The following is a 21,542-nucleotide window of genomic DNA, read 5'->3' as shown; positions in this document are numbered from 1 at the left end:
AGACTTCATCATCAAGATCATCAAGATGTTTTCTGGCAAAATTGAGACGAGCCTTAAAGTTCTTTTTGTTCAGCTGTGGTTTTTGTCTTGGAACTCTGCCATGTAGGCCGTTTTCGCCCGTTGTCTTTCTTATGGTGGAGTCATGAGCACTGACCTTGACACTGAGGCAATTGAGGCCTGCAGTTCTGTGTATGTTGTTGTGGGGTCTTTTGTGACTCTCTTGGATGAGTCGTCACAGCACTCTTGGGGTAATTTTGGTTGGCCGACCACTCCTGGGAAGGTTCAATGTTTTCGCCATTTGTGGATAATGGCTGTCACTGTGGTTTGCTGGCGTCCCAAAGCTTTAAAAATGGCTTTAGAATTTACATTTGCTTTTTCACACAGTTTCATTTAAAAACTGCATTTGGAGTTCAGTTGTTTTGTCATTGACTAATATTAAAATTTCTTTGATGATCTGAAACATCTAAGTGTGACAAACATGCAAAAACATAAGAACTCAGGAAGGGAGCAAACACCTTTTCATTCCACTATACTGTACAGTATATCCAAATATGTGAAAATGAATCTGACTTAACATTATTCATATGGATATTTAGGTGTTTTAGATTAAGACTGGTTATACACAAATGCATTTTTTGTGTGATTTATTTAGAGTTGAAGAACATGTGCTTCTCTCTGTGTTTCTATTGTTTTGTGTGTTTGTGCATGTGTCCATGAGGTGGTTCCGATAAGTTTCTCGGCGATGCTGTGACACCATCTGGGCAGAGGCACATAAAGCTGTCACCACACACCATACGCCAGATGTTGCTCATGCACACACCGGGCATCATGCTATACTTCCCTTAGGTAGAAGACTGAACTATATCACCCACAAGCAAGTGTGCTATAAATATGTATGGGCCACACACATGGTGATACTTACAAGAATCACTTCTTAATCAAATACATAAACACTTTTCAGACATGTGTTTGTTTATGGTGGCACACCCTGTGTGTTTCATTTGCATGTGCATGTCACTGCATGTGTGTTTTTGCAGCCTGAGTTTTCACAGGAGCAGAGACAATAGTCCCAGTCTGGTGGTTAAAACATGCTTTCATTTACAGCAGTGGTCCCTTAGCTCTCTTAAAAGGGATGCGCATATGCGTGTGAGCAAGTACATTGGTATTTATATATAGTCCTGTACATGTATACTCCTGTACATAATGTTTAGGATCTGCTAATTAATAATTGCTCCTACTGTACTTTACTTTTTTAAAAATATGTTAATTATTTATTATTTATAATTTGAAATGGTATAACACTGTACGCGTCAGTGTTATGTAGTGCTAATATTTTGGCCAATGAGCGTTTTCCTTGCCTAATCCTGCACAGGCTCGCTGTGCTATGAGTTGCATGCACTAGCATCAGTCAATCAACCGACGGACTGCAACTGGGAAATAAAAGCCTCCTCTCAAATAGACACCTCCTTCAAATAAATCCCTGCTACTATCTGCCACTGAGTACTATTTATTCCACTTCCTTTAGATTCCGACCTAGAGCCCTTCACCACTTATGAGTACAGAGTAAGGGGCTGGAACAGCTTTGGCAGGGGGTCTAGTGATGGTACCACGGTGACCACCAGTGAAGATAAACCATGGGGAGTGCCCCCCCCTCGCTGGAGACGCCTGGGTGAACGAAGTGACGTCATCCAGTGGCAGTGGCAACCACCAGCTAGGCCTAATGGTGTGTTTATTCATCATTCATAGTGGCCCATGGTGGCCCAGTCGCCCATGGTTGTCGAGGTCACTAACTTATAGTTAAAGAAACTTTTTTTATTATTCTTTTCCATTTTGTCAGGCATCATAACCCACTATGTTATACTGCGTGATGGACAAGAACGTTACCGTGGCGATGAATATACGTTTACAGACATGGGCGGGATAAGGCCTTTCCAGGAATTCAGTTACCAGCTACGGGCCTGCAACCGGGCTGGTTGCACTGATAGTACAAAGGTAAGACTGTCTATGTGTCTTTCTGTCTGTGGTATTTTGTGCAATACTGTGCAAAATAGTGGAATGAGTTTGCAACACATCGTACAACGTACATCTTCAACGATCAATAACGTTTTAATTTATTTTGGATTTTCCCTTAGTCACACAGGGTTAGAGTTATATATAAAGGCTCAAATATACAGTATACAAATATATACTGTACATACTGTACATACCATTTTTTAATTAGTGGTGCTGAAGGTTCCTGAATGTCTTTTAACCTAACAAACCCAAGCCTGAACTTCTCATTAGTGATCATGATTGACTGCAGCTGATAGTTTCTCTTTAGCAACATGGAATTATATATTAATAGCGGTCATTGAATTGACCAATACATGAACAAACAAAGAGAAAGTCTAAGGAATTCAACAATGTTCTAAGAAGTTTACACAAGTTTTCATTACCTCTGGTTTTAATTTGTTGTCGTTCAGGTCTTAATAGCTGAAGGTAGGCAACATTGCACTGAGCTCCGTAAAGGCCTCTTGAACCTTGGTTTATCCTACTCTCTGCAACTATTATGTACTGTTCTTTCTTCATATTTTCCTCCTGTGTGGATGTTTTGCTGTTTCCGTGTCAGAACAAGCTGCATGTGCTCTCCCTCCTGTATGGGAAGCTGTGGATTTGCTGAGTCTACCTGATGTTTCTGATAGCGTCCATAATAGCTTCACACAGTAACTCCCCTCTGCTATCTCTCTAGCTGTAGCTGAGCTGATATCACCACAACAATTAATTTCGCCGGCTTAGCACAGATGAAAGCTCCTGTTGAAAAGTGTCTGTCTTGCTTTTATAGCTGATTGAACACTTATTAATATTATTTGCTGAAAAGTTGCGTAAATAGGCCAATGCGTCACCTGGAGAGCTGTACTGTATATATCACACGTGTCCTGTGGAACTTTGGTTTTGTTGAACTTCATGGAGCATGCATGACAGTCCTTTCAGTTTTCAGTCACACTGAGTGACTGAGTGCAAACATTATTAGAGTAAGTGGATATTGTTGGTTTTACAAATGCCAACCATGCGTTGTCCCATTCCCTGAAAGAAAACCACTAATCACTACTCCACTTGTGAGTTAACATCGTTTTCCATTTATGTCTCCTTCACATAGCGGAACTAATGTGGGATATTAATTTTCTGTTGAAAAATGGATGAAGTGGAAATGGGAATACTGTAATAATAATACGTACCAGGCACAAAATATCACCATCATCCAAATGTTTTAGACATTTTAATATTCTTACCCGTCATTCAAGTGCAAAATACTGTTACCATTGTTAATAGCCACATGTAAAAACAATAAAATAATCTAAATACATTAACAGAAGTTCAAACTTAACGTGTTGAATTGAGGTCTTAAGCAATGTCCAAACTGCTTATATGTGTTATAGCAGTTGGAATGTTACTAGGGTTTTTTTCCTGAAAATGTCGGTCAAATTCCAAATTGCACGACTCGGGACCTCAGATATTCCAATGTATTGACTTTCATAATAATGTTTGGGTAGCAGACACAGATATGTCAAATAGATGTTGCATGCGGAGAAACCTTCCCTATTTAACTGACCACGCCAGGAGAGCTCTGTGGTCACCCCTTATAAGCAAGTACAGTTAAAGGTGCTGGCAGTGGAGGTGAGGTACAATCTGTTCTCTGAAACTGATATTGGTAACATATGCTAGGCAGTGATGGTGTTTTTATATTTTTTTGGGTGAAAAAAGTGTAGTTTGGAGCCAAAGAGGGATAGCACCATTAAGCAACAAACTCAATCTTATATACCTTACTGTCTCACACAGACACAGACACACACACACAGAAAGTGCACAGACACAATGCACATAGTCCCAGTAGAGGGTGAAAGGGGAGTGACTTGGATTAGTTTGTACACCAGTGAAAATTGGCCAAACACTCCCAATTATGGGACGACGTGGGCTAACCTAATACACCACTGCAATTACCTGGCATCCGCAGGCCTCGTCCACATACACAAGCCTGGGCGCCGATGGACACACACAAGCGCACACCTGCCGTGACAACAGAAGGTGCTGATCTAATACGCTTGGTCACTTAGAGAGGTTGGAAGAGCGATTGGTTGCTGCTTTGTCTTCAAATGCTCCTGTCCTGTTGCCTCCGCTATTTGTCTGCTGTCATTCCTGTGATAGGATTGCCACAATGCCTCAGCTGTTGTCCTCATTTTTACTTCTTCACAAGCATCGTCTCCGATGCTTGCACTTAAATTTTCTCTTCCATCATCACCTTTTAATGTTTGATGATCATTTTCATTAACATTCTTTTACAGGACAACTCTTCTGTGTAAACACGTAGATTTGAGGGCTAAGAATCCTCGTAGGTTTAATGCATAGCTTCATTTTTCTTAGAAGCAGAATGCAGTCAGAAACCAGTGTGTTTATCAGTGACTGAAATAATACCGTAAATGCTCTATTTAGTTCAATGCCAAGCCCTTTAGTTGGTGCGTGGTCTAAAAAAGAAAATAACCGCCGGCATTGCTAATTAACACTGGGTCAAAAAACATCGACAGTAACTGCAGTAGCTGTAGCTACCTCCAGATGTAGTGTTTTTTAAATTATTAATTCAACAAGATGGCAATATCGTGATTGTCAGCATCCAGCAGCTTTATCTACCTCTGCATGCGCTTGCTTGCGGTTTTACAACTCAGCTGTTGGTGTCAAACCCATGCATTTTACACTTGCCATACTGTTGTTTACAATGAACTCAGTGTGTGTATTAATACTAGATACTAAAAAAATAAACATACAAGCTGATAAATTTTCTTACCGCAATTACAAAATTGTTTGTTGCTGCTGTGTTGTACAATGTACTAGGTAATAAAAAAAATAAAAACCATGTGGTTAAAGAGAGCTCCGTTTTCCTTTCCACTTTCTTATGCACTTCAAATCATTATTTCAAATTTATTTTTTACAGCAAAAACAAGCAGATTAGGCACACAACATTGTGAAATGTGAATTTTTTATTCTATATATTTTAGGGCTGTCAAAAATGGCATGTTAACGTTGGTAACTAATTAATTTCATTAATTACCAAAAATGTTCTAAGCATAATTAACACATATGCATCATGGCAAGCCACGCCTTTCTGTTATGACGACAGACGGAGGGAGGCATAGTGTAGCGTCCCCACAGAGTCACACAGAGTCTCACACTCTTTTAGAACTGTGTTCTGACCAGAACACATCAACAACAGCGCAATTCCAACACCATATATGTATCTCCAACTCACAAACACATCTGTAGACCCTTCGTCCTTCCTCATTGTCAGTAGACGACCACAGGGTGTATTCAGGGACACTCCGAACATCACAATAACATCTTTATTCTGCGTGTACTGTATGTGTGATCTAAATAAACAAAAATATTTTTTAAAAACAATGTGTTCTTATCACTCATTTTATACCTCAATTGGCTGCATTTAAGTATGCTCGGAAATACCAAAATACAGTACACTCAAAACATGTGAATTCAACATAAATGACGTGGTTTGTTTGAATGCCACCCTTCATTGCTCATAATAACATGGTAAAAGCGGATTCAAATGTTCTGCTACTATTAAAGAAACTAGTGTTAGGTAAATAGATTTTCAAGCATGCGTGCTATCTTTTATGTCGATTTAAATTTTCAGTTAATTTGGAGCTGTTAATGCATACAAATATATACAATCCAGTGCTGTCATTTTTCTTTCTTTCAATAAAATATAGTAAGAATTGGCATTTTTCAGACATAGTTGCAAATGATGATTAATCATGATTAATTAATTTGAAAACTATGATTAATCTGGTTAAAAACTGTAATCATTTGACAGCCCTAATTTGTATATTTTTAATGGCTTGCAGATTGTCTTGATTTTGATATAGGAAGTTACAAAATCATCGGGTGAAGAATTATAATGCGATCCAGTATAACTCCTACAAATGCATTTTCTTTTGTGTTGACCCTGTCAGGAAGTTAACAATCGTACTTGGAAGGGATTAGTGCGTCATTGTGTTGTTGTGGTTACAGTTCATTAAGTAGAATCCTGTTTTTTAGGATTTCCTGCATTTCCATTTATCAGAAATGGTTATATGACCTTTTTCGTGGTTAAATATGAGCCAAGTGGTGAACCTTTGCAGGCACTTTGTGTCCATGTGTATATACCACCACGTACCTGTGTGTTTGTGTGTCTCCTTAGTTGTAGTAGCATTGTTCTAATTGCATAGCACTGTGCGGGACAGGTGGGGGAAGTGTCCGTGACAGTCTATTAAGGCAGGATATCCCTGTTGCCATTAGCAGCAGATTGCCCAGCGATTCTATGGTCTCACTTTCATCTGTCGGCCGCCTACTGATATTACACCTAGAATTCACAATAACAGGGTCCTCTGTAGATGTTCTGTATGCTTGGCCATTTGTTAAAAGTTAGGTTTTAAGTTGTACAGTGGTGCAGCTGCTTTCACACATAGAAATGTTATCAAAATACTGTAAAAATGTTATATACTGTATGTGTTGCATATCCAGTGAGTCAAAGTTGGTTTGTTATTTTATATGACTGTTTGTACACGAAAAGTAAACTACCTAAAAAAGGTATGCTAAAGTAAAACACAGACAAATGAAAATACAACAGTTCCAACAAATTCCACATGAAACATGATTCAGTAAGTGGTAGCACATTTTTCCAAGAATAATCAAGGTTCTATAAGAAAGTAGAATAGTATTTTAGTATCAAAATTTAATGTTTTTCTGCCTCTGTGTCTGTATGTCTGTGTTTGTTTAGATGGTGGCACTAACAGTTCAAGGGGTCCCTGAGGGGGTCCAGTCTCCAACGATAAGAGCCTTGAGCCCCTCATCTCTTCTCGTGAGCTGGATCCAACCTGCACGTCCCAATGGAAGAGTGTTGTGGCATCACCTGAACCAGACTGGTGTCGGCACGCTATTTACACACACTGATGCACCCGGGAATTATACCGTGACTGGTAAGGCACAGTTTGTGCCCTTTTGTTCTTTGTTTTCTTTCAACCACAGCTCTTCACACCCATTGTACAGTACTATTCCATCTTCCTTTCCTTACTTTGCCATCTTTAAACCATCTCCTTGTCTGTCAACTCCTCCTCTGTCCACCCTCCCTCATTTACTTTGCCATGCATTTATGCATTTATGTATGCTGCTTTGTGGAAGCCGTCTAATGATTGAATATACATCTGATTTCCACTACAGTCTCTTATGCCCAGCCCTTATGTGCAGAGACACACATGCAGAAAATCCCTTTCAAAATGTTTTCATGACGAGTGTACTGTACTTGTGACGGTTTGCATATTTTGTTCATACAGAGCTACTACAGCTTGAGGCCCTCTGCCATCAGTCACAACACAAATATAAACACAATGAAGTAGTTAAAGGGTCCCTGACATGTAATAAAACAATGTAGCGTCCTGCACAGTGTCAAACTGGAGGACAGGTGAAATAGTAATGAGGTGCAGGAAGTCAAAGGAGGAGGCTTGGAGGCTGTCAGTGATGTTCCATGGTGGTACCACATGTCTGGCTTTCTTGGATCTCCATCATCCTGATCATGATTATTTTTAGGAGTTTAAACTTATCCTATTCGATTTGTGTTCTTTATAATGTTGATGGTGGCTGTTGATTGTCTTTACATAATTGAGAAAGTTTTTTTTCTGTGAAAAGGGTGAGTGACATGGCAGTGTAGTGTGTCCTTGCAGACCCACTTGATGGATGATGTTGAGGACGGTGGAGACATGCACCAGTCCACATAATGCCACAGTGAAAGACACAACCCATATAACACCATGCAGTCATACTCAGATAATATTTGAAATACGTGTTTGATAAAAGTCACTGTATTTTCATTCATATCTAAAATGGCACATGCTGCCATTTGCTAAGCCCGTTATAAATGATTGTAGCTAACCATTTACGCTGTACTTGTAAATATGAAGTAGAATACATTACATCAATTTTAAGACAGAATATCCTCCCTGTTTCGCCATCTTTACAATTAATACGGCAGCTAAAAATCACAAGAGCAGTAATTTCAGCACAATAGTTATTTATTTACTCGTTAAACCCTAAAAACATAATTTAGTTTGCAAAATTATCATCTGAACTTGTACATTGTCTTTTTTTTTTTAATTGCCCGTTTACTGTATGTGCTTGTGAGCCCATGCATTTCCTCCAAGACTGCTCTAAAGACAGAAGGAAGAGAAATCTAAACACAAGATCACATTAACAGAAGTTAAAACATTCATAAAGGTTAACACACAGAATTTCCCAATAAGACATGTACGTGACGTACACAACCACAATTTACTTCATCATGTATGTAATACGAAGTGTTGTCTTTACATAATCACAGTAGTGAGATCAAAGTCAACCTTTCCACGTCGTAGAAAGATTTACAGGCTTTACATCCAAAGGCACTGCACATCAAACTTCCTGCTTGCTCAAATAAATCAACACAAACATATCAATACTTATTAATAAATCAATACTGAGGCTTTTCCACTTTGCACCATAATGTTGACATTTTTTAAGGGCTGCTCAAAAGCACGCAAAGAATCTTGGGATATGATGGGCCACGAAGGATGGTCTGAATGCAGACGTTCCATTCGATGGAGAAGTAGACATTTGTCAGCCGCAATTGGAGGAGCCTTCGACTTGGTAATTTGGACACCCTTCACATGGCGCAATGACGCAAGGTGACAGTGACGAAAGGAATGAGTGCATTGATTATAAAACACATATGTTGCAGACAATCACATGCCCACCACTTCTTAGTATGCTGCGGCCAGCTAACCTTATCAGATCAGAGCAGTTACCCTCGTCAAATGAAGCACACAGTGGGTGACAAGTGTGCTCAAGCACAGCATGGGTTGCCTGTCCCCATGGTCCCTGTGGTTAGTGCAAAGCAAACAATGCCAAACAGAAATAGTAATGAGCAGTAATACTGTACCAGCATCTTGTGCCAGCATTCGTGTGTAACCCCACTTACACACACACCCAACCCCTGAGATACCCTGAGGGAAACCCTGCATAGCCAACATTGTCTCGTTCTCTGTGAACTCTGTTTATCTGCTGTCTGACACATTAAAGCAAAGAGATCATCAACAATGCTCAGAAATTGACCAGCTTTCCTTAAGTAAATACTTGTTATTACGAAAAGACTTTGAGTGGTGCCAGTGCAAACAAGACAACAACAAAAAGGAGACATTTAAATAGGTGAACGAGAAATGGAAATACTGTGTATGCATTTGTATATGCCTTTGTATATGCAATTATTGCTACTGTTTAAAATGATGTTCTTCATCTAACGCACAGTTCTAGCCATTGCGTCAAACACACAAGCACATGCCACAGCAACATTATAATGTACAGTATATATATTTTTACAGCAATTTGGAAATGTTATTAGTTTAAAATTCAACATCAAACATTACTGCATTCATAATCACATCAACTATGCACCTCTGTTTAAGAAATTCCGTACATTGTTTCATTTTGTTGATGACCACTGTCTCAAACTGCACTGCATAATTTCTCTGTAAACTCAATAATAACACTTTTTGCAAGTAGGGCAAAGTCACATATCCTTTATTAAATCTGAATAATTGCTTACCACGCCCAAGTATGTTTCTGCTTACGGGTGATCAATGATTTCCTTCAGGAAAAGCAACAAATAGGGTTGTTATTAATAGCGTTTTTAGCTGTTTGCAATTATAACACTTCATAGAAAGAATTAAGCACTGCTGTTCAAAGGTACCCCATGTGAATCGATATTAAACATTGCCGTCATTAGCTCACGATGAATGATTGCCTGCAATTATATAGATTATGGCATTAATCATGTGTTTAATTGGCCTTTTGTAGGCTCATTATTAATTCACAGCGGCAGGGAATAGAGTATGTTCTTTTATTTATTAATGATTTCTATCTTTTTTTATTTTTTACACTGCCTGGAGTGTGCTTTCTGATTGGTCCGTACTCCAGCAAAGGTGTCAAGTCTGTAGACATGGTGAAAAGGAGTCAGACAGGTACTTTTCTTTTCATGTAGCCATCCTGTCTCATCAGTGTTAAAAAAATACACTGTAACTTCCTTATACTGTGAGCTACTGTTTGGCAGGTTTCGTTCCCTGTCTCATGTTTACGGCACATAAATGTGGTATTATTTTGTATGTGTTCATACAAATCAGATTTAGGACAATTTCATTTCTACAGTAGCTTCAATTCTTCAAATTTCAAATGTCACGATTCAATGGAGTCACCCGTCACAGTGCACATGCGTGGAAACTCCCAGATTTAATTGAGTTACGCCAATCACACAAGTTAACGCTGCCCAGTTTGGAGGACAAAGTATTAACTCCATTGTGGAAAAAAATCAAAGATCAGTCTGTGGTGACCCACGATCTAGTTAAGAAATGCCAAGGGGTCATGCCTTGCGGGGAGGGTTTTCACTTTCGTTTCCGGGTTATGTGGTTGTCGAAGCGACTGAGCCATTGATAAAATGTTGTTGTTGTCGTTCTAGTTGCCTCTTTACTGTACTTCCAAATGAAGCCTATTCAGGGCAGCTGAGCTGTAGACACCCGGCTGTGCCTAACTGTAGATACGCGGCTTTGGCGAGTGAAGTTGAGTTTCGCAAGTGCTCGGCGTTTGCGAGCAGCTGCGACAGGAACAGGAAGTAGAAAGGAGAGTTGATCTGAGGCAAGGAACAGATCTGTTACATTTATACAAATGCAGTTAGAGTAAAGTGGCACAATTAATGCCATTTTACCTGGTTTCCTTTTTAATTTCGCTAGCGGCAGCAGGGGTAAGAGAATGCGTTAACAGAACGAATACCTGTGAGTCCTGGTTCAGTAAACTCACAAGTTTTTTTATCCATAGGTTGGTTTGTGCATGCATGTATTTGTAAATTTGATCTCGGTGTTCTATTCTGGACACATCAGAGAGCCACAGACAGGAAGTCAAACTCTTAATTATTTAGAAGAGGTGTTATCAAAGCTTGCTCCGTCCTCGCTCTGCTTTCTCCCTCCCTTATTCTTCTTTCTGATCATGATTTGTTGAATCATTTGCATGCATAAATCTTATTGTATCCTTGGTTTGTTGCACTTTGCTGTATTTTCAATATACAGTGGTAAAATTGGCCTGGTTTTATTTTTTGGTTGTTGTTGATAATTCGTTCCAACAGACGAAAATTGAAACGTACAAAAACCGAACTATGCCGCTTATTGTAATTAGGGTCACTGGGGTATGCTGGAGCCTATCCCAGCTGACTTTGGGCGAGAGGCGGGGTACACCCTGGACTTGTCGCCAGCCAATCACAGGACACAACATATAGTCAAACAATCACTCACATTCATGCCTATGGACAATTCAGAGTCGCCAGTTAACCGAACATGCACGATTTTGGAGTACCCGGTGAAAACCCACGCACACACGGGGTGGAACATGCAAACTCCACACAGACGTGCCCAAGAGATTTGAGATTCGAACCCAGGTTTTCCCAATCTCCTAACTGTGTGGCCAACATGCTAACCACTCAGCCACAGTGCGGCCCCCTGTATGATATCAAAAATATTAACAAAGATAGACTTTATAGAGAAAGTATGGAACTTTTGAACTTTTTCCTGGTTGTTGCGTAATTCCCGTACATCCTGACGAGATAGAATTCAATTGTGTTTCTCGCGGTCTTTATCAAATAGCTGGCACTCGCAACTTTCTTTGCCCCCAACTTTCTTTGGCAGATTATTCAGTATTCGCACTCAAAAAAGTCAGCAAAATGTAGGGCACTTTGTTTGGGCTTGGGCTTTGTTTTGGACTTGACTTTGCAACGATACTTCAGATGGACTAGTTTGTTACATGCAGTATTGTACAAAAAAGGAGACAATGCACAAAGCCAAGGTAAATTTGTACATTTGACTAAACCGAATCATACACAAATTTGGACGTACGAAAACCAAGGTTTGACTGTATTACATTTGTCTTTTCTCCTGGGTACCTCCTGCAACTCACCCTATTGCCTCCTTCACCCTCATGTCGTCTGTCTGTGGCTCCTTGTGTTGTGTACCAGGCGACAGTTCAGGCGACACATCATCTTATCATATTCTCTGATGCCAACAAGCAACGGCAAACTGTCAATAAAATTCCATTTTGGGTCAGTTATTTTTATGGACTCCCACAACACACATATACACTCAAACTGTATAGCAGCTCTCTGTGTTTGTTCCACATATACAGTATGTCAAGGTATTTCCTGCTCTTGCCATCACAGTCACAGCATTGTAACATCACATCACAATGCCCTCCACCCGTTTTTACACTTCTTGGTGATCACTATTTAAATGATTGAAGCTTCTTCTCTTGTTCCATAATCAGGCATATAAGCACACGGCTGAATGTATGAGAGTGCGCTCCCATAAGTACACACACACACACACACACACACACACACTAGTGGAGATGTAGTGTCCTCACTTCTGCAGCAGAACAACACTGCCCTCTTTAGGATCAGTGGTAAAGGTCATCCTTGTGCGTGTGTGTGCGTGTGCATGTGCGTGCATTGAGTGAGAAGTTAATAGAGTTAAAGACAGTAGTCAAAGAAAAATTATTATGGATTCTTGAGTTATTATTCATAATGCACACATAATATTCTCATTTTTATCAGCTTTGAATCCATTGCCACACATATTATTTGCTTTATTAGGTTGACTAAATGTGATGTTTTATATACAGACCTCTGTGTAACAAATGTGGTTACCAGTTTGTAGTCAGTGTTGCACCAAATGACATCACTAGCACTGGTCACATTTACTATGTTACAGTTCCGTGCATGCTTTATTGCACAGGTTAAATGGTGTGACATAGTCTTTACTATTCAACCCTCACTGGCAGATTTTCTTTATTTACCCCACCCACAGGACAATACACATTGATCAGTGGTAGTGTTAAGTATAGGGGCCCCACAAGGCATGTTAAGCAGTAGGGAGCGACGTGAAGAAACTGTGGTGAAGCTCTCCATTGTGCATTATACAAGTGTGAGCGGTGTGTGTGTGTGTGTGCATGTGTCGCATGTGGTCCATAACGTCTGACTCGCAGCTGAGACGCACAGTAGGGTCTCCTTCTTCGTCCCCACGAGCATCCAAACACGCACAGTGGGAGGGAACAGATTAGACAGTTGATTATTGGCTAAATTATGTCAATAAGATGTTTATGTTAGTGGTGTGTTCCATTATAAAACAATGAAAATGCATACAAGCTTGTCAGATTTTAAATTCTAAAGGCCTAAACCTGCAAAAATGAAATGGAGAAAATAAGACATTTTACTTTTGAATAAAACATATTTAAGTTCATTTTATTGGGTGATCCTAAAAGTGTGAATACATAGATTTTAATGCATGATCTGAACATTGTGGATAAATAGATTTGGTCAAAGACCAATAAATTATTAAATCAATATTATTTATTGCATGGCATGAAATTATGCAGAATGTATGTATAATCTATTCAATATACACATTTCTGCGGCCCATATCATGCAGTGCCACAGTCTATTGTTGGAGTCATTATTTGAACTAAAGTTGTTTTACCCTTTTCGTTTTGCCATGAATTTGATTTGCAAGCTGTTATATGCAGTCAGCTGCTAAGTGAATGACCATAAAACATTGAGTCAACTCCCGTGGCACCGTTGAGAATTTGCATTGGGCTGTTTAGATCAGCCACCTTGCACCTAAAAACAGGGCAGTACTTAAATGTATAAATAAGAAAATAAAAATATATTTTCTATGGATTTGATGCATTTCTCCACAAAAACAAAAATGCCACCTACTTAAAGATCCACTCAAGTGGATTTCTTTAAGACTGCATAGCAAGGGTCCCTATAAATAAATCATGTCAGGACAGCGTAGCCTAAACGCATACAAAGGTATCATAATTATCATAGATCAAAACCTGATGACATTACAGTGTCGGACCGCTCCCATCTTGTGTCAGCTCCGCTGCTGCCCGTCTTTACGTTGGTTCATTATTGAGTTATGGCATGCATAATTTAGCACAGACAGATATGGATCCATCCATTGAGAGTGGCAAGAATGACGGGAGGGAGGAATGCGAGATCAGAAAGCGAGCAAGGGATGCCTGTTGGGAAAGATGTCTAATTCTTTGTCCCTCTGTTTACTTTCCTTTACGCTCATTTTCCGTTTTCGTCATTGTTCTATGGGCCACAATAAAAGTCTGTAAAAAGCAAAAGAGAAAAATAGAATGTGTGTTTATGAAATGTTGCATTAAGTGGATGTTTGTCTGCATAGAAATGATCATCTTCTGTCTGTGGCGTACAGGCTTGCAGCCGTTCACAGACTACACTTTTGTGCTGGTGACCTGCACAGCTGTGGGATGTGGCACCAGTTCACCTTCTTCAGGACGCACCCTGCAAGCTGCTCCCACTGGTACAAACACACACACGCCTTTTTATTTGTCTACTCTAATTGGACATGTAACTACACTTGAAACAGTTTAATAAACAGTATCTGTCATGTTTTATTGATTCATTCATGAACTTATTTAAATTTTGCGTAAGTGTTTAATAACAAGATTTATTCTCTTAAAAACTGCTTTCTACCCCTTTTTTTAGAAGGTCACTCCCGTGCTTTTTACTTTTTTTCTGCATATCTCCATATTGTTTTTGTGCTACATTTAACCTCTTTTGTCCCTCATTTTCCCCCTTAAGCCCCTCCCATTTGCCCCCCCCAACTTATTGTCGTGTCTTCACGTCAATGACGGCACCGCCACATAAATCAATCACATCAACTTAAATTAATTAAATTGTGTAATTTACAGTAACATATTATCTATCTAAGACATGATGCTTGGTCATTAAAAAAAACATTTAAATTGGAAAGTATGTATATCATATTAAAAAATGTGGACGCCCTTCAAAAGCAGAATTTATTTACGGTCTCTATTCTATTTGTTCCTAGTTTGTTCTCTCATGGACATAATTCATTAGTATATCTGTTACTTGATAAACAGCACTTCATACATAATTCAATGCCAAAGTCAATAATATCAAATACCAACCATTTGAGTCAGTTCTCAGTAAAAAAAAAAAAAATCATCTACACAGACACAATTAATTGATGCAGAACTGTTTATCATCTCCACCTGTAGGTGTGTGGCCAAGACCCAGACACGTGACAGTAAACACATCAGTGGTGGAACTGTTCTGGGATCAGCCGACCAAGCCTAATGGACAGGTCTCCCGGTACCGGCTGCGCAGAGACGGTCACACTATTTTTACTGGAGACTACCGTGACCGGAATTATACCGACACTAGACTCTTGCCAAACCGCAGGTACACACGTGCATCCGGCTTCCACGCATGACAAAACAGACCTGCGATAGTACACTGCACTTGTCGCCCTGTAATTAATTTAATTCCAGATGTGGATGTGCTGTATGGGGTGACCCTGCTTTAAAGGCTCCACTATCCACCCATGCATGTCTCCCTCTGAGGACTGCACTCACTATATGTCTGTTTGTGCCATTTAATGAGCAAATATTTGACATGCCAATGATGCACATTCCCACAAGTTGAAATCACAAATCAGATCTGACTCTTGCTTGCAAACAGCAGCGGAGCGTAGATGTCATGTATTTGTTCGTTTTCATTTAACCTTTATTAATCCATGCCTTTTTCAGGGTTTGATTTGCTGTTTTAATTATGGGGGGGTGGAAAATGATAGATGGATAGATAGATAGATAGATAGATAGTTAGATAGATAGATAGATAGATAGATAGATAGTTAGATAGATAGATAGATAGATAGTGTATGAAGTGTGCAAAATCAAAGCAGACATCACCTTAACATAGATAAAGAATATAAGGTCTGTGCTAGTACAGTATGTGTGTGTGACATTTAATTTTCCTTAATTCCTTACTGTCTGCCAGAAGGCATCCCTGTCCCGACCCCCTTTGCTCCTCTCCCCCCTTTTTAAAATATCCACTTCCTCCCCTGCTATCCTTACCCTCTCACCTCATTCCTGTTCTCCTTCTTTTCCCAATTTAGCCCTGCAAGTGAGAATTACACAGGGAGCACTGGTCCCATTATCTATATGGCGTGTGTTTTCACCCCCTATGTATGTGTGGGTGTGTGTCCAGGCATGACTTTGTGCGTGTGTGTACTCGAGACAGCTCCAAGTGGCCATTGATTATTTATGACAATGTTGATTAGCTGTCACTTTGCTTCGGCACTCCAGGAAGTGTCTAAGATGACGAGAGAATTAACCTATTCCCTGTGGCTGGACCCATAGGACACACATGCACAGCCGCAGGGAAACGGATGCAAATCGGCCATTCACACACACACATCATCATTGTATTTGGACATCCCATGGTGGAGTTTAAGTTTTAGCAAATGCCTCTCTATGATAATGTGTTTCAATTCATCCTACGCTTCATTATTTCGTTTCTTTTTTTTTTTCCTCTCCTTCCCCTCTAGTAAAGTGAATTTTTAATGTTTTTATGTAAGTGGCTTTCATACCTTTTTTCCCTGACTGTCTTCTCACCCACCGTCAAGGTGCTAATGGCCTCCTGTTTAAAATGCTCAGCCCAGGAACAATAACCTAGTACCACCACCTATTAATGCATGTGTGGCCGAGTTTATAGCAAATTAAAGGCTTTTAATGTTAAATAGCGGCCCACTTACACAGCTAATGTAGGCTTTAGCGCCAGCCAGCCGCACGCTCTTAAAAGGGGAATCTATCTTATGATGTCATGGCCGAGAGAGGTAGCGAGCATGTCGGGAGAGGCAGGCAGGACAGATGGAAAAGTGTGGAGAGTGCATGAGGATGATGAAATAAATGATACTTCTAGTAGAAAGTGAGCTTTCAAGCCGGGACAAGAATTTAACTTTACTTTAAAGAAAAGTACAGTGAAAAAATATATGACATTACATTGCAATCTACTATTATGATTCCTACTACGGTACACTCTTCTGCACTGTGTGTGCTACTGGCCCTGCCTCCATCCACCGAGACAACGAGACTGTATGACTGACAAAATCAGGCTCAAGGGTTCACTCCGTTCATGCTGTTGTTCTATGAAACAACTGCACCAAGGTTCTGAAACCAATGCGCAGAGTGGACTCCCTTCCTGCCTGTCTGGAGGCGAGAGATGAGGGAAACAGACAGGCATGCACATGGCAATGTACTGATTATGTACTGAAATTATCAAATTAATTTCATTTATTGTGTATTTGATTTATTTATTTATTATCGTCCCATGCCTAGTATCCATGAGACATTTTTTTCTTAACAAGAACTCGTGTCACGCTTTAATCTCGTGAGATCTTGTGACACTCCTAGTAATTATTGTGTGTGTTTGATAACAAGCAGAGATTTAAGGATTGGTGGACTCTATAAATGCAATCAGTAACTTAAAAGTCCAGGAGTGAGGTTATGTACAGTATACCTTAAAGGTTATGAGCAGAATCTTTTAATTGACTGTAACTGGGTGTTACCGCCAGTGGTGTAAAGCATGTAGTGTGGGTCCTAAATTTTGGACCACTTTACTTTGATACCAATTTAAAGCCGATTGACTGAGGTGTGTATGGACGGAGGTAAAATACTGATGCTTATTTTAAACCTCATGCAATTTATAACAGTAATTTGCATGCAAGACCAAGCTACTTTTCCGTCCCTTAACAGATGAGGCATGTGGTGTGTTATGTATTACAATGGATCCCTGTACATGTGCAATTCCACATTCAAGGCTGTTTTATTTTTATTAACCAGGCTGTTTTTTCTGCAGAAAACACATCTCATTCACGTTAGGTTGGTAAAAATTGATAAATACAGTATGTGATTATACGGGTAAAATGTACAGCAGACATGTACCACTGTTAAACATGCCCACATTTGTTTACATTTTTGCATCTTTCCGCGAGACAGCTTGCTTCTTAAACAAGAAATATTTTCTCACTTTAATCTTGCGAGATCTCGTCGCACAACATCTTGTGACACTCCTACAAAAAGCCAAAGAAAAAGTACACACATTTCTTCAGTTAATCCTTTAGATGCTGACTTGAGATGAAGTCTTCCATGATGTGATGATTTTACCTCAAAGTGTTTGACAAATGTTGAAGTTCCACTGTAGTTGACTGAAATGATCCATTGTGTCAAAGAATACGCTCTGAGCATGATCAATATCTCAGTGATTGAACGGTTGACCATAATGAAATGTTTATAATTTTAAAATAAGTGGTTCAAGTACATAACTGTGAGGAACTCCACACTGGAATAAGCCATGTGATTTTTTTTTTTTACTTGCATGATGAAATCAGCATAACATAAAACAATTCAAATGATAATGTGACATACCCTTTATGTATAGAAGTAAGTATTTATGTGTATGCTTTTTTGGTCAATTTTAATATACCCTGTAAAACTGTATCACCTCTTTAGGTATGTTTATGAACTGGAGGCCAGCACAGGCGGCGGGGTTGGACTGAGTGACAAATACATTGTGAAAACACCAGCCTCATGCCCCACTGGGATCCCAGCTCCACACAATGTGACAATCACAGGCCCTCACTCCATCTCCTTGGTCTGGATCCCTCCTGGTGAGTAGCAGTGCCAACAGATGGATGGTCATTTTCACAGCGTCTTTATCAAGATGACATGCAGATTAGTCATCATTGTCATGGTGTCTAATGATATAATTAACTATGACATTAATATTTGTCTTTTAATGACAGTTTTAGTCTAATGACTTTAAAAGATGAACTCTTATTTAAGATATTTAGAACCCTTTTGCACAGATGGACTGCACTGAAGTGAGCACACAATCTTCCCGCTTTGAATCACTTCTCACTGGGGTCAAACCCAAACAAAATCCCGAAAATAGTATACCAGTCACCTTCTGGCCTCTCTGGACCTATGAATGCAAGCGCACACACACACACGCACACACACCCAGTAGCAAACACTCAGGACTGAGTTTCATGCTTATGGGCCAGTGATTGTCTGCCCTAACCCATCTATCGCCAACTATTACGCTCTCATTAGCATGATTTCCTATCTCAGAAACTGCTTATAGGGCCAACCAGCAAAGACACTTTGCTTTGTTGCATGCGTTGGTTTGTGTGATGTTTCGCTTGGGTATATTTCTTGTGTAGATGTGCGTGTGTGTGTGTGTTTGTGTATGCGTGTGTGCGCGCGTGTGCATGGGCACATCAGTGTGGAGATATTTCCATAGGCAGGTCTATTCTATTGTCATTATGGGTTGATTTTAAAGGTGAGGAAATATCGTCTGGGTTCTCACGCTTGGTTAACTCCCTGAGCCCAGAGTCTGGAGTGTCTCTGACTGGTGTGTCAGTGTGTGTATGTGTGTGTCTCTTACTGACAGTGTGCCCGTCTGTGTGGACATACATACACATGTGTTTGCATCTTCATATGCATATACTGATGGCCACAGCACTGGCGTATGGCTATTAAAATGACATTGACAGTACCTTAAAATAATAAATTCATCCATTGTAGTGGTGTTGCTTGTGTACAAGTGTAAGAAAGACGTGTATTGTTAAGTTTTTGGCTAGAAAGTACATAACAACTTGAAAATCACAATGCCAGTCAAACTTATGTGGGGAAGAGAGGAGCTGGCTTACTCATAAATATGCCTCAGTGTGTGTGATATTAAAAGTCCACTTTGCCATAGTCAGAAGTGAGGTGCTGTGTACATTTCGGTGTGTGTGTGTGTGTGTGTGCGTGTGTGCGTGTGTGTGTGTGTGTGTGTGTGTGTGTGCATATGCATATGTAAGTTGGGGGGGGGTGAATAATTGAAGTCTTTCATTTGTCCAGTAATCAGTTCGTTCTCAAGATATCCACAGTTCATGAATGTTGAATAACCCATCACAATACAGTTGGCCTGAATTATGGAAAAATCTCCACGAAGAATATTAACAGTCTAGATGTGTGTGTGTGGGGAGGGTCAGTGTGTTTCTGTATACATTTGTGTGTTTTTCCCGTTTTGAGGTCAAAATGTTACACTTTTGTATGGTCAAATGGAAAATATATACAGTGTTGACTAATATACATTGCTGATCAAAATCTTAAGACTAGTTGAAAAATTGCTAGAATTTGCATTTTGCACATTTGGATCTTAATGAGGTTTTAAGTAGAGCTACAGTATGCAAAAGCAAGAAGGGAGGGTGAGACAAAAAGCACTTTGAAAAAGTAATTTATTGAAAACAACAATTAAATTGAAATAGTTTAACTGAATAGTTTAATCAAAAGTTTAAGACCATCGCTCAAAAGATAACAAAAATCTCTCCAAACCAGAACAAAAATTTTTCTCAGTGGGACTCAGTAATGAGTAGCTCCACCGTTCTTGTTAATCACTTCAAAATGCGAGTGTTTCCAGGAGGCTAGTGGGAACATTGCTCCAAGTGGTGAAGATGGCTTCACCAAGGGCATCAATTGTCTGGAACTGATGGCCATTTTTATAAATTTCCCTTGCCATCCATTCTTAAATGTTCTCTATGGGATTTAAATCAGGGGAACATACAGGATGGTCCACTGTGCCCCCTCCACTGTGCCGTGTAGAAAACATCTCAGGTGGGATCTCTTGTCATGTCAGTAACGTTGGAAGCCATCTGGACCGTCAAGGTTACATTTTTTCTCATCAGAGAATAAAACGTTTTTCCACCTTTCAATGTCCCATGCTTCTTAGCTTTAGCCATCAGGAGGGCATGACAGTGTGAATGCCTGACAGAAAATGAAAATTTTGAGCAGATTTTGGCTTTTATAGCCTGTGGTCTTAAACTTTTGATCAGGTGATAAACAACCTATTTGTTTGGGGTTTTTTTTGTTTAAATTACAAGTTGCAAATGTTTTTTTTGTCTCACTCCCCCTTCTTGCTTTTGCATATTGTAGCTCTACTTAAAACCTCATTAAGATCTAAATGTGCAAAATGCAAATTCTAGCAATTTTTCAACTCATCTTAAGATTTTGATCACATCTGTATCAACTGGTATCATACTTTGTAAATACTGAATTAACTGGGGTACTCAGTGGTCTAATGATGTAGAATAACCATGTCAAAACCTCTTAATATTTCACTCATGTCATTGTCCAAATGCGTCTGGAACTCCTAAAATCTACTCCAGTCTAATAATCCTCTTGCATCTTGCTTTTCCCACAGCCCAGTTTAACATCAGCCAACCTGTACATTACAACATCTTATTGAATCCAGGAAGTGACAGTGCCGCAGTGCATCCCACAGGTCAAGACCTGAACCTGACTGTGACAGGTCTACAGCCTTTCACCACCTATCATGTCCGAGTGCAGGCTTGTCAGACTGGTAAGTGTCAAACAGCATGCGTATTTTTTTGTCATCTACAACGCTCATGTAAAAATAAAATATTTTTGACCATTTATAATCCACCACAAAATAAATGACTTTTTAAGTAACAACTCCGACAGTTAGGACCCTCTTTACAGTGGAATCTATAAAGTGT

General features: G+C 39.6%; 1 protein-coding gene across 3 annotated transcripts in view; it reads left to right on the top strand.

The window, feature by feature from the left end:
• Window positions 1-21,542, top strand: part of ush2a (Usher syndrome 2A (autosomal recessive, mild)) — a 186,853-nt gene that overhangs the window by 133,499 nt on the left and 31,812 nt on the right. For all 3 annotated transcript variants that reach the window (XM_054771236.1, XM_054771237.1, XM_054771238.1), the window contains 7 exons: window positions 1,526-1,723; window positions 1,838-1,992; window positions 6,803-7,001; window positions 14,367-14,474; window positions 15,196-15,379; window positions 18,490-18,647; window positions 21,227-21,385. In XM_054771236.1, coding sequence (XP_054627211.1) covers window positions 1,526-1,723; window positions 1,838-1,992; window positions 6,803-7,001; window positions 14,367-14,474; window positions 15,196-15,379; window positions 18,490-18,647; window positions 21,227-21,385 — 1,161 coding nt within the window. The remainder of the gene's footprint in view (window positions 1-1,525; window positions 1,724-1,837; window positions 1,993-6,802; window positions 7,002-14,366; window positions 14,475-15,195; window positions 15,380-18,489; window positions 18,648-21,226; window positions 21,386-21,542) is intronic.

Source organism: Dunckerocampus dactyliophorus, chromosome 3 (genome assembly GCF_027744805.1).
Source record: "Dunckerocampus dactyliophorus isolate RoL2022-P2 chromosome 3, RoL_Ddac_1.1, whole genome shotgun sequence".
Classification (NCBI taxonomy): Eukaryota; Metazoa; Chordata; class Actinopteri; order Syngnathiformes; family Syngnathidae; genus Dunckerocampus; species Dunckerocampus dactyliophorus.
The sequence above is the reverse complement of the archived record's forward strand: the minus strand, read 5'-3'. Positions and strand labels throughout refer to the sequence as shown.